This window comes from Sciurus vulgaris (genome assembly GCF_902686455.1).
Source record: "Sciurus vulgaris genome assembly, chromosome: 7".
In the NCBI taxonomy this organism is placed as follows: Eukaryota; Metazoa; Chordata; class Mammalia; order Rodentia; family Sciuridae; genus Sciurus; species Sciurus vulgaris.
The window spans coordinates 74588305-74607847 of record NC_136467.1 but is presented as its reverse complement, the minus strand read 5'-3'; the positions used below and the strand labels follow the sequence as shown (position 1 = coordinate 74607847).

General features: G+C 36.1%; 1 protein-coding gene across 5 annotated transcripts in view; it reads right to left on the bottom strand.

Moving 5' to 3' along the window:
• SRSF12 (serine and arginine rich splicing factor 12) overlaps window positions 1-19543 on the bottom strand; it is a 65483-nt gene that overhangs the window by 6532 nt on the left and 39408 nt on the right. For 2 of the 5 annotated variants that reach the window (XM_079147013.1, XM_079147012.1), the window contains exons 2-4: window positions 3248-3589; window positions 2276-2399; window positions 1968-2109 (exon numbers count right to left, since the gene is read on the bottom strand). In XM_079147013.1, coding sequence (XP_079003139.1) covers window positions 1968-2098 — 131 coding nt within the window. In that variant the 5' untranslated portion in view covers window positions 2099-2109; window positions 2276-2399; window positions 3248-3589. Of the gene's footprint in view, window positions 1-1967; window positions 2110-2275; window positions 2400-3247; window positions 3590-3715; window positions 3821-19543 lie in introns of all 5 variants that reach the window. The other 3 variants (XM_079147010.1, XM_079147011.1, XM_079147014.1) reach the window with 2 other exon arrangements.

Below are 19543 nucleotides of genomic sequence, written 5' to 3'. Positions count from 1 at the left end.
TCAGCCTCCTGAGCTGCTGGGATTACAGGTGTGTGCCACTGTGCCTGGCTTGCTCTTACTATTTTATGTTCTATATATATAACTTTTTATTTTGAATATAGAAGCTATGTATCATAGTATCAATCTCAAGTAGCCATCCACGTCCTGTAGCTATGAAACAAAATGGATCATTCTTCATAAGATGCAAGGGAGGTTTATACTGTTATTAAATCAGAGAAAGGATAATAAAAAAAAAAAAAAAACAACCAATCCTGACCTAGATTCTCTTTGCTTATAAAAGGAGCTTAAAGCTTCCCTACTTTAAACATCTACTCAAGGATGGGCCAAAATCAAAGCATTTGGTTCACACAAGAGGAAAGGAACTTATGTGATGTATGAGATTTGAGAGTTCTAATCAGGCCACATTTTCTAGCAATCAAGATTCTTAAATATTGAAAGTCATAAAACGTGGATGTGGTTCTCTAATTAGCTCTGGTGTATATATATGCTATATAAGATTTTTTTCTTGCCTCATGTCTGGGAGTTAAGGAATGGAGGGACTGGAAGTGAAAGTGAACAACCCTCGGTGACCAGCTTTAATTCGAAAGTATGTAGCTTAGATATACTAAATGTGGTCAAGGCTAGCCAACCCAGTCAGAGAATAAGAATGCTGTTTTAAATGATGATCTTTCTTTTCTTTTGCAGTACTAGGGATTGAACCCAGGAGTGCTGTACCACTGAGCTACAACCTCCCACAGATTTTTTATTCTCACTAAGTTGTAGAGGCTAGCCTCAAACTTGTGGTCTCCTGCTTCAACCTCCCAAGTCACTGGTATTACAGGCATACACCACTCTGCCTGGCTACACTGATCATTCTTTAAGAATAGAATTCAGCTTAAAATTCCCAAAATGCCTATGAAAATATTAAAACTCAAAAAAAAATTAAAAAATTAAAATTAAAATGAAAAAATTAATGAAAAATTAACTCAAAATATGATAAATGTTTAAGAACTTAAGCATGCCATTACAATTTGTTACATTTCAAAAACTTCACCATGTAATTAATTTCAAGGCAATTTATTATTATTCTATCAGAAACCAACTCCTAGTTAACAAAATAGATAACTTGCAAGTATCTTTCTCACCCAGATTTACTATTTTGTTGATATCTTCTTATAATATTGTCATACTTGGAATTTATTCTTTTTTTAAAAAAAATTTTAACCTTCATTTTATTTATTTTTTTATTTATGCATAGTGTTGAGACTTGAACCCAGGGTCTCATTCATGCCAAGCAAGTGCTTTACCACTGAGCCACAAACCCAGCCCCTGGAATTTATTCTTGATAATAATTTACCTTTCATAAGTAAATTGGTTTATATTAATTTAATTCATTTACTTTGTGGTACTAGGAATTGAACTCAGGGGTGTTCTAGCACTGACAACATCTCCAGCCCTTTTTTGTTTTTTTAAATTTTGAAACTGGGTCTTGGTAAGTTGCTGAGGCTGGCTTTGCACTTGTGACCATGTGCATTAACTTCCTGAATTGCTGAGATTATAAGCATGTACCACCACACCCAGCCTATTCATATTAGTTTTCATAAACCTCCTTTTACAAGTGGTTGCATTATATTTCTTAAGAGTTTAATAATTTTTTAGAACTCAATATTCTGAAGTTTTGGCCTTATTGAGGAAAATTTCATTTGTCTAAAATTCCTCCCCTTGTCAAGTAAATATTTTTTTATTTTTTGTTTTTTCTTAAGTTTATAGTATATTTATATTTAAAAAGTTAAAATTTAAGTCTGCCAAGAAATAACACTGGGGTATCCAAGACGCCATAGTTAATAACAATATGTGACAGAAAAGAGCATATGTTTCACAAAAGTTGATTGTTTATATAAATTAAGATGGTTTATGTGGCTTGCTAAAAAGAAAAAAAAAAAAAGAAAAAAACCTTTGTTTTCCATCTTCTTGTATTTGATACTCACTCTTTAAGGCTATCTGACCGCCTCCTGTTTCTTCCCCATGAAGAACTTCTACTTCGAGTTCTCCTTTGGCTGGGGCTTCTTGATCTCCTATGATCACTTGGAGAACAAGGATGACGTTCTTTTGATTTCATTTGGCCTGGTGCTAGAATATGAAGAACAAGGCTTATAACATAATTCGTTATCTGAAAACCACAGTAATACTCACTCAACTAGTATAATTTTCTGAAAGAATTTTAAATTTAAAAAATCTGTCATTGTTGAAACTCATTCTGCTGAATAAACGAGATCTAATGTTTAGTCACACTTACTTTTGCGATCACCTTGTGCAAACTGTATTTCAATTTGACGGCCACATACCCACTTTCTATTGAGGTTATAAAGAGCATCTTCAGCATCTCGAACATCTTCAAATATGACTAGCTGTTAAGGACACTTTGAACATCAGATAGCATGTGAAAATATTTTAAAGTTGTTATTTAAATGTGAAATGAAATTAATAGGAAAAATAAGTTCTACATATTAAGCTTATATCTCCAATATGAATAATCGGAAAAAAAAACTTTCACTGTTTACTATGAAACAAATGCCCCATTATGATTTAGAGTGAATCTAAAGAATAGAAATGACATGTTATTTTCCTTTTAATGTATACATTAGTATAGCTACAATATACATGTATACTTTGAAATATGAGAAAAAAATTAATCCAAAAAGGCTAGCATTATAAAATAAACTGTTTAGAAGGACTCATTCCCTTCTTTCAGATAAAGGATTCATCATATTTTCACTGAAAATATCAGTATGCAGAAGCCTTTATTCTGAAATTAAAATTACTTTTCCATTAAAAAGCTTTCCAATTATGACATTTGGGGAGAAATTACTTATAAACAAAGTTGCACACATACAAGTGAGCTAAAACAAGAACTGATTTAGTCCTTTTAAAAATAATATCTACCTTTGAATCTACCACTTTAAATAATGCCTATGTTTTCACTATTTGGAAAATAAACAAACAAACTTGGAATAAACTACTTGGAATAGAAATAAAAGAAACATAAAAGCAATCTGTAGATATCTGTAATTATATATATTGATTTGAAATACCCCACTGAACTCCCTTATCTATATCAATTAAATAATTTTAAACCTAACCTATAATGGATATTAACTATTAAATAGCTGTATTTCAGGAGGTTGTTGACTAGTTTTTTTTTTTTTTTTTTTTAAATAGCAAACAAAATAGCTCAAGAAATACAATATAAAATGAGACTGGCAATTACCTCAATGTCACTTGATCTTGAACCTTGACCTTTACTCTTTAAGACTTGCAAGATGGACTTTATAAGAGACGCAGAACCAACAAAATCAGACTTGGCTTTGACTCTGGAACTCTGAGTAAATGTAGGAAAGCCGAAGTCTCAAAGTTGGCTTTGTCTTTTGCTTGATAAAGACTTCCCCTCTTCCAGGTCTTTATATCTGTGTCCACCCTCCCTCTTTACTCCTTGATGCTTGAACTTTAGGTGCCTTTTGTCTCGCCTGCTCGGTTTATGCTTGGATTCTAGCTAACAGGTTGGTTCAAACTGGGGGGCGCTTGCCAGCTACTGTGGACTGCTTTAGATTTTCTGAGATAAAGAAATAAACACATTTAATTAGGCAATGTTAATATCATAACACAAGCTCCTGAATACATATATGTATAAGCACATGTATGCAATATATTCACATGTACATATTAAAATAAAGGATATTGAACATAAGCAAATCCTCTTGGGCGGCGAGTGTAGAAGTCAAGTGGAATGTAAACGTCTACTATAGGGCCATATCGACCAAACTCACGGCGCAAGTCCTCAGGCCTGAAGTGTTTTAGAAATAAGGCAAAGAAAATGAATGGCTGGATTAAAATATTTTGCCTATAGAAATCCAGTTGAAACCTTCAAAAGAAATTACATCAGCTTGTCCAGCATTATCTAATACTGTCTTTTGTTAGAATCAGCCAAGGTTTTGAAAAGAAGAAAAAAAGGAAAGGAAAAAACCAGATTCTCGGTCCTCTCTCTTAGAAGCTCTGATTCGGGAAGTCTGAATTAGGGACTGGAAATCTATATTTTTATAAGCACTCCAAGTGATTTTTATGCTTAGTCAATTTTCAGAAACACTGACCCAGAACATCCAACTTTGAAAGTTGTTCCCATAAGAATTTACAGTTTCATTAAGAACACATTCATATGCCTCACTATAATTTTATATTTATGATAATCTTTGTTTTCAGACAACAAGAAGTAGATTCTAAGAAAATCCTAAAATTATTTCTTAGGCTTTAAGGAAAAATGGATGTTTTACTATTTAACACAAGGCAAAACAACCACTGTATTCTCAAATTTGACAGGTTATTTTGAGTCTTTTATATGCCTTGTACTTCAAAAGGTACTCAGGAAGGCTGGGGTTGTGGCTCAGTGGTAGAGTGCTTGCCTGGCATGTGTGAGGCACTGGGTTTGATTCTCGACACCACATATAAATAAATGAATAAAATAAAGATCTATCAACATCTAAAAAAATATTTTTTAAAAAAAGGTACTCAGGAGGGGATACCAAAAAAATACATAGCATATTTGTCTTCATGGAGCTACAATTTAACTGAAGAGACAAAATTTTTAACAGTAATAGGTTGACTTTTATAATACAGTTTTATACTAGTAACTGTTCATCTGAAGACTACTTAATTCTAACAACTCTACGGCTGTTTACAGATGAGAATACAAAATTAGTCCTTCACTGAGTCCACAAGTGACAGAGGTGGAATCTAACTTCCAGTCTGACACTAATCTGTGTTCATTTGATCTCTATCTACCTATCCATTCATTCAGGTACTGGGGTTTGATCCCAGAGGTGGTGAACCACTGAGTCACATCATCAGCCCTTTTAATTTTATTGTGAAAGAGGGTCTCACTAAGTTGCTTAACACCTTGCTAAACTGCTGAGGCTGGTATTGAACTTGCAATCCTCCTGCCTCAGACTTCTGAGCTTTGGATTACAGGCATAAACTACCATGTCCCACTACTAGTCTGTGTTCTTTTTTTGGTGGGGAGGGTACTGGGGATTGAACTAAGGTGCACTTGACCACTGAGTCATATCCCCAGCCCATTTTTGTATTTGATTTAGAGACGGGGTCTCACTGAGTTGCTTAATGCCTTGTTGTTGCTGAGGCTGCTTTGAATTCACAATCATCCTGCCTCAGCCTCTTGAGCCGCTGGGATTACAGGCATATGCCACTGCACCCAGCAGTCTGTGTTCTTAACTACCACACCATGTTGCCTCATGGAGATCATAGGAATTCAGCATAAAGAGTTGAGCACAAAGCATGGCTTGTAAGAAATAAAAATAATGGGGAGATCCAAGATGGCAGACTAGAGGGAGGCTGCGTTCCTTGTCGCTCCATAACGCCGATTCAAGCAGAGGATATCTGTTTCTTGGTGAGTCAGTTTTTGCTGCTTATCAATCCCCTGGTGTTTACCCCATTTGTCTGCTGTGATGACCTGCAATCTGCCAGCATATCGACGCCTTTTTTGAGAGCAGATTGCTTACTGTCAGGCGTCTATCATCTGCCATTTGCCTGCCTCTCGCCTGTCCATCGCCTACGTTACCCCCTATCCATCACCCAACGCTCGAGGTTCAGCTCCCGATTGTCCGACAGCTGCCAGCAGACTGACTGCAGACCGCCAGTGGAGCGCCAGCTGCCAGCTGTCACCTGGAAGTTCACTGTCACAGTACCTGTAGGTTTGATTACACGTGGCTGCCGCCATTTTGAGACAACAGCCAGGCCCCGTAGGACCCCTGGCCAGACTGACTGAGGCCCGTCTCCAGGATCCCTCAGCCCGACTGATCACTCCCCGTCTCTGGGGCCCTCACATCAACTGACTGCTCACTACTGCCAGGATCCCCAAACCAACTGACTGCGCCCTATCACCTGGAACCCAGACGGACTGATTGCACCTGGCCTCTAGGATCCCACAACTACACCAATCACACAGGACCTCCAGGACCCCTGCTGGGCCAACTGCATCCTGTCTCCAGGACCTTCAGCTGACCACGCCCACCCGAGCTGCAGCTCCCCATTTGCCAACACATTTTGAAGCCAGAGCGGCCATCTTGGATAATCCTGGAAGCTGTAGCTCCGATCTTCGGGTGGGGCAAATCCCATCCTGAGACGCCTGCTGGAGGCTTGAATCTCATTGTCAGGTACCTCTCATGCATCAGGCTACTGGACACTGGGAGGTTTCATTAGTATATGACTGTTATACAGTAGATTTTCTTTTTTCTCCTTTTTTAAAAAAAATTTTTAAGTTTTTATTTCTTTACTTTCTTGCTTTCTTTTCTTTTGTTTACCTGTTCCCTCAGAGTCTCTTTCTCCCTTTTTTGCATGCTAACATCCGATTTCTTTTGATTACACTCTCACCCTTTCTATTTTCTAGAACTTCTGTATATTCTTTTCTTATCCCATTAACAGCCATATTCTACATCCCTCTGCATCCTCTTTGTCCTCCATTAGAAACTGCAGACCTTACTGCAAACCTGTTTGTTTTACCGAAGATAACATTTGAACTCATTTTGTTTATTATGACCATTCTGTTATTGTCCCCATAGAGGCTATTTGGTCTAGGATTGCATAGTGTCTGATTTGGGCACTGCTACTATTGATCTCCCCTTAAAGAAAGGGTTTTGGAAACCTATAGGGCCACTATAAGCCTACAGAAGGAAATCTGCAATACCCCAGATCTGCAGCGCTAGAGGGGAAGATACATGAACAACATGAAAAAACAAGGGAAGAAAATGATCCAAACAAATCTAGATTCTATAGTAATAGAATCCAATGACAGTATGTTAGAAGAAATGTCAGAAAAGGACTTCAGATTATACATGATTAAGATGATTCGCAAAGCAAAGGATGAAATGAGAGAGCAAATACAGGCAATGAATGATAATACCAATAAGCCGAAAGAGCACCTGCAGGAAGCAAAAGATCATTTCAAAAAAGAGATAGAGATTCTCAAAAAAAACCAAACAGAAATCCTTGAAATGAAGGAGATAATAAACCAAATAAAAAACTCAATGGAAAGCATCACCAACAGACTAGACCACTTGGAAGACAGAACCTCAGACAATGAAGACAAAATATTTAATCTTGAAAATAAAGTTGCCCAAACAGAGAAGATGGTAATAAATCATGAACAGAATCTCCAAGAACTATGGGACATCATGAAAAGACCAAATTTAAGAATTATTGGGATTGAGGAAGGCACAGAGATACAAACCAAAGGAATGAACAACCTACTCAATGAAATAATATCAGAAAATTTCCCAAACCTGAAGAATGAAATGGAAAATCAAATACAAGAGGCTTACAGAACACCAAATGCACAGAATCACAACAGATCCACACCACGGCACATTATAATGAAAATGCCTAACATTCAAAATAAAGATAGGATTTTGAAGGCTGCAAGAGAAAAGCACCAGATTACATATAGGGGGAGACCAATACGGATAGCAGCCGACTTCTCAACCCAGACTCTAAAAGCTAGAAGGGCCTGGAGCAACATATTTCAAGCTCTGAAAGAATATGGTTGCCAACCAAGAATCCTATACCCAGCAAAACTAACCTTCAGATTTGAAGATGAAATAAAATCCTTCCATGATAAACAAAAGTTAAAAGAATTTACAAATAGAAAGCCTGCACTACAGAATGTTCTCAACAAAATATTCTATGAGGAGGAAATGGAAAACAACAATGGAGGTCAGCAAAGGGAGGAACTACCTTAGAGAAAAACCACTCAAAGGAGAAACCAGGCTGACTTAAAAACCAAAAATAAGCCAAATGACTGGGAATACAAATCATTTCTCAATAATAACCCTGAACATTAATGGCCTAAACTCATCAATCAAAAGACATAGACTGGCAGAATGGATTAAAAAGAAAGACCCAACAATATGCTGCCTGCAAAAGACTCATCTCATAGAAAAAGACATCCACAGACTAAAGGTGAAAGGATGGGAAAAAACATACCATGCACATGGACTCAGTAAAAAAGCGGGGGTTTTCACCCTTATATCAGATAAAGTGGACTTCAAGCCAAAGTTAGTCAGAAGGGATAAAGAAGGACATTTCATACTGCTTAAGGGAACCATAAATCAGGAAGACATAAAGATAGTAAATATTTATGCCCCAAACAATGGTCCATCCCTGTACATTAAACAAATCCTTCTCAATTTCAAGAATCACATAGACTACAACACAATAATTCTGGGCGAATTTAATGCACCACTGTCACCACTAGATAGATCTTCCAAACAAAATCCAACCAAAGAAACCATAGAACTCAATAACACAATCAATAACCTAGACTTAACAGACATATGTAGAATATTCCATCCATCAAAGAGCGGATACACTTTCTTCTCAGCAGCACATGGAACCTTCTCGAAAATAGACCATGTATTATGCCACAAAGCAGCCCTTAGGAAATGCAGAAAAATAGAGCTACTGCCTTGTGTTCTATCAGATCATAATGGATTCAGAGTAGAAATCAATGACAAAGTAAAAAAAGGAAATTACTCCAACACTTGGAGACTAAATAATATGCTATTGAATGAAACATGGATAACAAAAAACATCAGGGAGGAGATTAAAAAATTCTTAGAGGTCAATGAGAATGATGATACAACATATCAAAATCTCTGGGACACTATGAAAGCGGTACTAAGAGGAAAATTCATTGCAGGGAGCGCATTCCAGAAAAGAATGAAGAGTCAACAATTAAATGACCTAGCATTACAGCTCAAAGCCCTAGAAAAAGAACAGAATAACAGCAAAAGTAGTAGAAGAAAGGAAATCATTAAAATCAGAGCTGAAATCAATGAAATTGAAACAAAAGAAACTATTCAAAAAATTGACATAACAAAAAGTTGGTTCTTTGAGAAAGTAAACAAAACAGATAAACCCTTAATCACAAGGAGAGATAAGACTCAAATTACTAAAATACATGATGCAAAAGGAAATATCACGACAGACACCACTGAGATACAGAACATAAAGAGAAGCTACTTTGAAAATCTATATTCCAACAAAATAGAAAGTACCGAAGACATTGACAAATTTCTAGAGACATATGCTCCTCCCAAACTGAACCAGGAGGACATACACAACTTAAACAGATCAATATCAGGCAATGAAATAGAAAAAGCCATTAAAAATCTACCATCCAAGAAAAGCCCAGGACCAGACGGATTCTCAGCCGAGCTCTACAAGACCTTCAAAGAAGATCTCATTCCAATACTTCTCAAAGTATTCCAGGAAATAGAAAAGGAGGGTACCCTACCAAACTCATTCTATGAAGCTAATATTACCCTCATACCCAAACCAGGAATAGACACATCAAGGAAAGAAAATTTTAGACCAATATCCTTGATGAATATAGATGCAAAGATCCTTAACAAAATACTGGCAAACCATATCCAAAAATATAAGAAAACTGTTCAGCACGATCAAGTGGGGTTCATTCCTGGAATGCAAGGATTGTTTAACATCCGGTAATCAATAAACGTAATCCATCCTGTCAATAGACTTAAGGATAAGAATCATATGGTTATTTCAATTGACACAGAAAAAGCATTTGACAAAATACAACACCCCTTCATGCTGAAAACACTAGAAAAAACAGGGATAGTAGGAACATACCTGAACATTGTAAAGGCTATTTATGCTAAGCCCATGGCCAACCTCATTCTTAATGGAGAAAAACTGAAACCATTCCCTTTAAAAATGGGAACAAGACAGGGATGTCCTCTTTCACTACTTCTATTCAACACTGTTCTGGAAACTCTAGCCAGAGCAATTAGGCAGACTAAAGAAATTAAAGGGATACGAATACGAATAGGAAAAGAGGAACTTAAGCTGTCACTATTTGCGGATGACATGATTCTATATTTAGAGGATCCAAAAACCTCCTCCAGAAAAGTTCTAGACCTCATCAATGAATTCAGCAAAATAGCAGGCTATAAAATCAACACGCATAAATCTACAGCATTTTTATACGCAAGCGACGAAACAGCTGAAAGGGAAATGAGGGAAACAACTCCATTTGCAATAGCCTCAAAAATAATAAAATACTTGGGCATCAATCTAACCAAAGAGGTAAAAGATCTCTACAATGAAAACTACAAAACACTGAAGAAAGAAATTAAGGAAGACCTTAGAAGATGGAAAGATCTCCCATGTTCTTGGATAGGCAGAATTAATATTGTCAAAATGGCCATACTACCAAAAGTGCTATACAGATTCAATGCAATTCCAATTAAAATCCCAATGACGTACCTCACAGAAATAGAGCAAGCAATCATGAAATTCATCTGGAAGAATAAGAAACCCAGAATAGCTAAAGCAATCCTTAGCAGGAAGAATGAAACAGGGGATATCGCAATACCAGAACTTTAACTATACTACTAAGCAATAGTAACAAAAACAGCATGGTATTGGCACCAAAATAGACAGGTAGATCAATGGTACAGAATAGAGGACACGGACACAAACCCAAATAAATACAATTTTCTAATACTAGACAAAGGTGCCAAAAATATGCAATGGAGAAAAGATAGCTTCTTCAACAAATGGTGCTGGGAGAATTGGAAATCCATATGCAACAGAATGAAACTAAACCTCTATCTCTCACCCTGCACAAAACTCAACTCACAATGGATCAAGGACCTCGGAATCAGACCAGAGACCCTGCATCTTATAGAAGAAAAAGTAGGTCCACATCTTCACCTTGTTGGCTTAGGATCAGACTTCCTTCACAGGACTCCCATAGCACAAGAAATAAAAGCAAGAAGCAATAACTGGGATAGATTCAAACTAAATAGCTTTCTCTCAGCAAAGGAAACTATCAGCAATGCAAAGAGAGAGCCTATAGAGTGGGAGAATATCTTTGCCTCTCATACTTCAGATAGAGCACTAATTTCCAGAATCTATAAAGAACTCAAAAAACTCTACACCAAGAATACAAATAACCCAATCAACAAATGGGCTAAGGAAATGAACAGATACTTCACTGAAGAAGATCTATAAGCAATCAACAGGTATATGAAAAAACGTTCAACATCTTTAGGAATAAGAGAAATGCAAATCAAAACTACACTAAGATTCCATCTCACCCCAATTAGAATGGCCATTATCAAGAATACGAGCAACAATAGGTGTTGGAGAGGATGTGGGGAAAAAGGTACACTCATACATTGCTGGTGGGACTGCAAATTAGTGCAGCCACTCTGGAAAGCAGTGTGGAGATTCCTTAGAAAACTTGGAATGGACCTACCATTTGACCCAGCTATCCCATTCCTTGGCCTATACCCAAAGGACTTAAAATCAGCATACTACAGAGATACAGCCATATCAATGTTCATAGCAGCTCAATTCACCATAGCCAGACTATGGAACCAACCTAGATGCTCTTCAATTGATGAATGGATAAAGAAACTGTGGTATATATATAGAATGGAATATTACTCAGCTATAAAGAATAATAAAATTATAGCATTTGCAGGCAAATGGATGAAAATGGAGAATATCATGTTAAGTGAGATAAGCCAATCTCATAAAATCCAAAAGAGGAATGATCTCACTGATAAGCGGATGATGACACTTAAAGGGGGGTGGGACAGGAACAAGCATGGAGGAAGGAGGGACTGTATAGAGGGAAAAGAGGGGTGGGAGGGGTGGGGGGGGAAGAAAAAAATAACGGAATGAATCAAACATCATTACTCTATGTAAATATATGAATATGCAAGTGGTATACTCTTGCTCCATGTACAAACTGAAACAACATGTATCCCATTTGTTTACAATAAAAAAAAAGAAATAAAAATACTTCGAAACATATACATTGTATAAAGAAAAGTCTCAAAGATGACTGCAAAACTTCTAATTCCGGCAAAAGGAAGAAAGATGTTGTTAATCACAAAAATTAGATGGTTGGAAAAGACAGCTAGACTGAAGAAGAGAAAAGCAAAAGAAGCAGCTTTCAGGTTTAGAAATGCAGAATTTAGGGTGATAGTGGAATAGTCATTAAGAGTTTTGTAACTGAAAACTGTGATTACACAGATTGTATTAATTTCTCCAAGACTAGAAGACAAGTCAGTGATTAAGGTTAGATATTGGGCTTTAGGAATTAATACATAAAGATTCAATTAACATTCATTAAGTATCCACTATATGCTAGGCAGCCAATATTATGACATACTTTATTTAATATTCGCAATAGTCCCTGATAGACTATTAGCTTTAAAGGACAATACAATGTCCTTTTTCTTTTACTTATTAATTCTGCAAGTATTTACTGAGCATCTATTATGTGCCAGTCTTCAGGAGTATGGTGGGGAACAAGGAAAACCCAATTCTCCCCACTGAACAAACTATGGGAATAAAGAGTCTCAATCCCTCTGAATACTGGAATCACTTATGAAGGAGATGTAAAGAAAACAGCCACCTTAGCCTGCTGCATTAACTCTGGACCCAATTAGTGTCTCCCACAGTAAGGCACAGTTGATGTTTAAATTTTAAAGCGTTTCGTAGACAATTCTGAAATAGAAAGTTGAGAACTGCTGATAAAGCAGGTGTGTTCACCAGTGTGTATCTGGTGCTTAGCTGATGGGCACACAGTAAAGCACTCAATATACAGTTGTTTATTAATGAGCAAAGAACACAACTATTATTATCATTTAAGAGTAAATGAGACTTAGGATGACAGAAGTTACCTGACCCAGACCAGTACAACCAGTAGCAAAGCTAGAATTTAAATGAAGCTCTTCTGAGCACCTAATCCCATCAACCAAATGTGTGTGGTAATGGGAAAGGGTTTCTAAGTAGTATAAAGAAAAAGACTGGAGCTATGTGTGTCACAGAGGCTTAGAATCCTAAAAGCCAAGGGGTGATAGTCTAAAGGAACAGATCTTCTCAAAAACAAAACAGGACTGGAGATGCACCAGCCTAGGATTCATGAGACCCTGGGTTTAATTCCCATTCATTGTCTCCACTCACTCACCTGTTAGCTATTGTTTTCTCATTATTTTTGCATTTTTGGTGTAATTTACTTAAACGTATTTAGAATTCACTTCAACATATTTAGAATTATATACATTATAGAGGAGTAGAATTTACATTATAGAGGAATTTAACGGAATTTTTGGTGTGATTTACTTCAACATATTTACAATTATACAAATTACAGAGGAGAATTATATACATTTAGAGGAATTTACTTCAACATATTTAGAATTATATGCATTAGAGAGGATAAAACAAGTACCCATGTATCCACCAAGATTTATTTTATCTCAATATTTGCCACGTTTGCCATAATTTTCAGTAGTTTCTGTATTTATTTTGCAGAGCTGAGGATCAAACTCAGGGCTAAATGCTAACCAAGTGTTCTAGCACTGAACTGTATCTCTAGCCATGTATGTGTGTGTGTGTGTATACATACATACTTTTTTCTTTTTTAGAAATCAGGCATTATACCCTTCTATTTTATTTTTTATTTTTAATATTTTTATTAGTTGTTGATGAACCTTTATTTATTTATTTGCATGCAGGGATGAGAATTGAACCCAGTGCCTCACACACGTTAGGCAAGCGCTCTACCACTAAGCCACAATCCCAGACCCTACCTTGTAGTTTAGAAATAATTACTGGTGTTCATCATTCCCGTGAATAACTATATTTTTACTACAAATGTTTTTATCCATAAATGTTTATATATATTCATGTTAAATGCATAAAAGCCACACTTGGTGGCACATGCCTGTAAACCAGTGGTTAGAGAGGCTAAGGCAGGAGGATTCCTGGCCAGCCTCAGCAACTTAGCAAGACCCTAAGCAACTTTGGGAGACCCTGTCTCAAAATAAAAAATAAAAAGGGCTGGGAATGTGGTTCAGTGGTAAAATGCCTTTGGGTTTAATCCCCAGTACCAAAAAAATAGTCAGTCTTGTTTCAAATGTTGAATAAATGGTGCCAGATTATTTGTATTTTGTTCCTTGCCTTTGTGCCCCTTGAGGTTTTTTTTTTTTTTTTTTTTTTTTTTGGAGATTTTTTCCACGTAACTCTATGTGGTATTGTTATGATACAATAACAATAAAACAATTCACTCACCCACAATTTAATCACCCATTTTTCTGTGGATGAACATTTAAAATGTTTCATTAAAAAAATTTTTTTTTCCAGTATTGGAGATGGAACTCAGGACCTCACCCATGTTAGCCCTGAGCTTTATCCACAGTGCTCCCCCAACCACTTTTTAAATTTTGAGACAAGGTCTCACTAAGTTGCCCAGTGGTTTCTTGCAATCCTCTAGCCTCAGCCTTTTGATTAGCTCAGATTACAGGAATGTGACACCATGCACAACTAAAAAAATTTTTAATTGTAAACTGTGCTTCCTAGAGATTTGCTAGAATTCTCAGGTATGCATCACTAGCTAAGGGTAAGCTGGAGAACATGCCCTTCTTCAGCTTCACTACTCCAAAGTGGGCAAACCAATTTATACTCACCTAAAGCATGTAGAATGCCCACCGTTCTACTTTTTCATTAACACCTTTTAATCTCTGCCATTCTGCCATTTGTGGAGTAAATGGGTATCTCATCGATTTTATTATTATTTTTTGAGACAGGTTCTATGTTGTCAAGGCTGGCCTTGAACTCCTGGGCTCAAGTAATACTCCTGACTCAGCTCAGGTAGCTGTAAGTACTGGCAAGTACCACCACACCCAGCTTTTTAAAAATTTTAATTTACGTAATAGCCAGTATGGTGCAACATCTTTTTGTGTTTATAGACAGTTTCTTTTGTTTAAATATCTAGGAGTAGAAATGCTAAGTCAAAAAGGATATATAGAATTAACTTTTATGAAATTGTCACAGTTCCGCACAGTGGATGCATCATTTTATATTCCCATTGGCCAAGTATGAATTCCAGTGGTGTCCAACTTTGTGTTTGATACTGTCAGTCTTTTCAATTTTAGCCATTCAAGTGAGTATTAAGTGGAATCTCACTATGGTTTTAATTTTCACATGATATTGAGTACCTTTTCATGTGCTAATGGCCGTGTGTGTGTGTGTGTGTGTGTGTGTGTGTGTGTGTGAGAGAGAGAGAGAGAGAGAGAGAGAGAGAGATTTGAGATTTTTGCCCATTTTTAATGTCTTTATTGTTTAGTAGTTAAAGTTCATATATTCTGGTAACAAAGCCTTTGTCAGATGTTTTGTGAATAATTTCACTCAGTCTGCAATTTGAAATTTTAATTTTGATGCAATCTAACTTATCAATATTTTTCTTTTATGCTACTTTCTTTGTCCTTTAAGAAATCTTGGGGCTGGGAATATAGCTCAGTTGGTAGAGTGCTTGCCTTGCAAGTACAAGGCCCTGGGTTCAATCCCCAGCACTGCAAATTAATAAATAAATAAATCTTTGCCTGGCCCGGTACAGTGGTATACCACTGTATACCTATAATCCCAGCTACTTGGAAGGCGAGGCAAGAGGATAGCAGATTCAAGGTCAGCCTCAGCAATTTAGTGAGATCCTGTCTAAAATTAAAAAAATAATTAAATAAAAAATAAAAAAGGTAAATAAAGGGCTGGGAGTGCAGATCAGTGGTAGAGTGCCCCTGGGAAAAGAAAGGGGGAAAGAAAAGGAAAAAGGGAGGGAGGTAAGGAGAGGAGGAGGAAGAGGAGGAAGGAAGCAATTTTTTGCCTACCTCCAAGTCATGAACATGTTTGTCTATATTTTCTTCTAAAACCTTTCTAGTTTTATTTTCACATTTTGATCAATGATCCACCTCAAATTATTATGTGAGGTAGAGGCCACAGTTGCAGTTCATTTTTTTTTTCCCCATATGGCTATCCAGTTGCTCCTGCATAGTACTTGTTGAAGACTTTCCTTTCTCCACTGGATCACTTTCTTATCTTTGTCAAATATCAATTAACTCTGGGCTGGCAATACACCCTAATGGTAGAGTGCATGCCTAGCATGCATGAGGCCTTGGGTTCAAGCCCCAGTACCACTAAAGAAAAACAAAAATCAATTAACTCTATAAGCCTGGATTATTTATAAACTTATACCCCATTCTGTTCTATTGATCTATTTGTCTACTCTTAGGTCAGTATCACATTTTCATTACTGTGTCTTTTAATTACGTCTAAAAGTCAGGTAGTTTATGTCCTCCAGCTTCAGTGCCTTTTTCAATATTATTTTGGCTACTCTAGTCCTGTGTGAGCGTGTTGCACACTGGGGACTGAACCAAGGGGTGCTTTACCACTGAGCTACATCCTTAGACTTTTTTTTATTATTTTGAGACAGGGTCTCACTAAGTTGTCCAGGCTGGTCTCAAACTTGCAATCCTCTTGTCTCAACTTCCTCAGTCACTGGGATTATAGGCATGTACCACTGCACCCAGCTAGTCTAGATCTTTTGCATATAAATCTATATTTTAAATTAGCTTGTCCATTTGTTTTTTGTTTTGTTTTGCTTTGTTTTTTTTTTTTTAGCCTTTGAACAGGACTATGTTGAATTGATTGATCATCTGGAAGAGCTCTGGTAATAATTTGTCTTCCAATCGATGAATATGGTATACCTACTAATTTACTGAAGGTTTTTAAATTTCTTCTTAGCAATATGTTGCATTTTCAGTGGAAAGAATTTGTATTTTTTTTTTTTGTTGTTATTAAATTTATTTCTAAGCATATTATTGTTTTGTTTTGTTTTGAGACGAGGTCTCACTTGCTACATTGCCCAGGCTGAACTTGAACTTGTGATCCATCCACCTAAGCCTCCCAAGTAGCTGAGATTATAGGCCCATCTCCCAAGTGCATGTGTACTTGTGTATATAAGTACGTGTATGTGTATATATGTATATATATATATATATATATATACACACACACACCACACACGTACATATATACACATGTATATACATATATATTATATATATATATTTTTTGGTACTGAGTATTGAACCTGGGGGTCCTTAACCACTGATATACATACCAAATTCTTTTTTGGTTTTGTTTTGAGACAGAGTCTTGCTAAGTTGTTTATAGCATCTCACTAAGTTGCTGAGGCTGGCTTTGAACTTGTAATCCACCTGTCTCCCAAGTTGCTGGAATTATAGGCATATGTCACCATGTATACTTTTTGACGCTAGGGTAATGGGAATTTTTTTTTAAATTTCCCTGTTTTCAACTGCTTGTTGTTAATATGTAGAAATAAAGTTTTTATAAGTTTAATTTGTACTCAGGTAACTTTTTTATTAGTTATAATAGTTATTGTTGATTTTATGGTGTTTTCTATGTTAAAAAATAAAAACATGTCACCTATGAACAGGGACGAGTTTTACTTCTACATTTCCAATTTTTATGTTTTCATTTCTTTTCTTGCAACAAACACGGGTTAGGACCTGCAGTAAAATGTTGTATGGAGATAGTGAGAGTGGTCACCCTTCTCTTGTTCCTGCTCTGAGGGGAAAAGCATTCATTCAGTCTTCTACCATTATGAAGTCAGCTATAGGTTTTTCATAGATGCTATTTGCTAGACTTAAGAAGTCTTCTTTTATTCCAGTTTGCTAGGAAGTTTTATCATAAATATTGCTATATTTTCTTTAATGTTTTTTCTATATAAAAATATATAGTCTCATATATACTGTAACCAAAGAATACTGCAGAAACAGTTCAAGAGAGGTACTTGATTGTTGCTCCCCAACCAAACATGATATTACACATCAAAATGGGGATGCTACATTTGAGATTTGGATATTATTACTTTGTTACATTAATTAGTACATTATATTTGTCATTTAAAAATTATTCCTCTACATAGTAAACAAAGATATTAAAGTTAATATTTTTCTTGATTCACATTTTGCTTCACCAGTGAAAAGAAACCTAACACAAAATTTAAAATTTATTTTAAAAATCTCTAAAAATTCTTGTGCTCATGGTCAGTCCTATTAAATTTTATGCTAACTCACAACATCTTTTCTTTCTTTCTGTTTAGGTATACACAACCCACAATATCTTTTAATGCCCTGTGCTTTATAGTTTATATTAAAATGGCCACTTTCAGTAACTTGGGAGGCTGAGGCAGGATCACAAGTTCAAAGCCAGCTTTAGCAATTTAGTGAGGCCCTAAGCAACTTACCAAGACCCTGTTTCAAAATAAAAAATAAAAGAACTGGGGGTGTGGCTTAGTGGTAGAACACCCCTGGGTTTGATATCCCTGGTACCGAAAACAAAAACACCCCAAATATTCTTATTAAATAAAAATTGAAAAACACTTAAAAATAGGAAAAATTAGCTAAGTCTTACCACCCAAATGAATTTTTTCAAGTCTTATTTTCTAGTTTTTCCTTTTGTTTTTCTTTTAATTTAAATCATTCTGCATATAGAATTTTATAGCTTGCTTGAACACTTTATCTCAATTATTTTATTTATAGTTAATACTAAAAGATAAAATTAACTTAAAATATACAAGGTGTCACAATAGTAGTTAACTTAAATTGTACACCACTTGTACAAAAAATTAATGCAGCTTACATGTAATGACTGGACTGTCAACACAACTCACCAGCTATGCACTTTTAGGCAAGATACTTAATCTCTCTAAACTCTCTAAATCTAGAAATGCGGTCAATAAAGAACATACAAGATTTATACAAAAATTTAATAATATGTTGTTTTAATACAGCACATAGCAAATACTTAACAAATATTAGCAATTATTAGTTCAATAATACAACATAATCTAGATTTTGATTGTCTCCCCAGTGGCAGTCTAAACTTCAGTGGAAGAATGGAAAAGAAAATCAGTAAATCTCAATTATCAATCTCGATATTGATGGTGGGTACCTAGACCAGAAGTTAGGAGTCACATGCAGATGTGTTTTATTTTGAATTTTTTGTTCTCCTCTTTGTGATGCTGGGCATTGAACCCAGGGTAGGGTGCATGCTAGGCAAGCTCTCTATCACTGAGCTGCTTCCCTACAGCCCATAATTTTTTTTTTTTTTTTTAATTTTGAGAGGGGGCTTGTTAAATAGCCTAGGCTAGCCTTGAAATTGCAATCCACCTGCCTGAGCCTCCAGAGTTGTTGGGGTTACAGGCTTTCCCCATTGTGCCTGACAAAATTCAGATTTTTGATTTCTCTTGAAAATTAGATACGACAACAAGGAGTCCAGATATCTACAGGGTAGCTATCAGTTGGAGCTTAGTAGCAGATGCTGTTCTTTTTAGATGGCACATGTCCTTTTTCATTTGCTTACACTATCCTGTTGTGCCTTTTAACCTGACAGTTTCACTCATTTATATTACCTGACCGGCTCTTGTGGCCATTAAGAATTGGAAACCTCTGGGGTTTCTTTGGTTGGTTGGTTGGTTTTGTTTGTTTCTGCAGATAGGCTAGAGAAACTTGATGCTTATTCAGTTTTTAAGCGGGTGTTTAACTGTGTAATGCTTTTTATCTTGCCCAAATCAAGAAATTTGCTTTTCTATGTA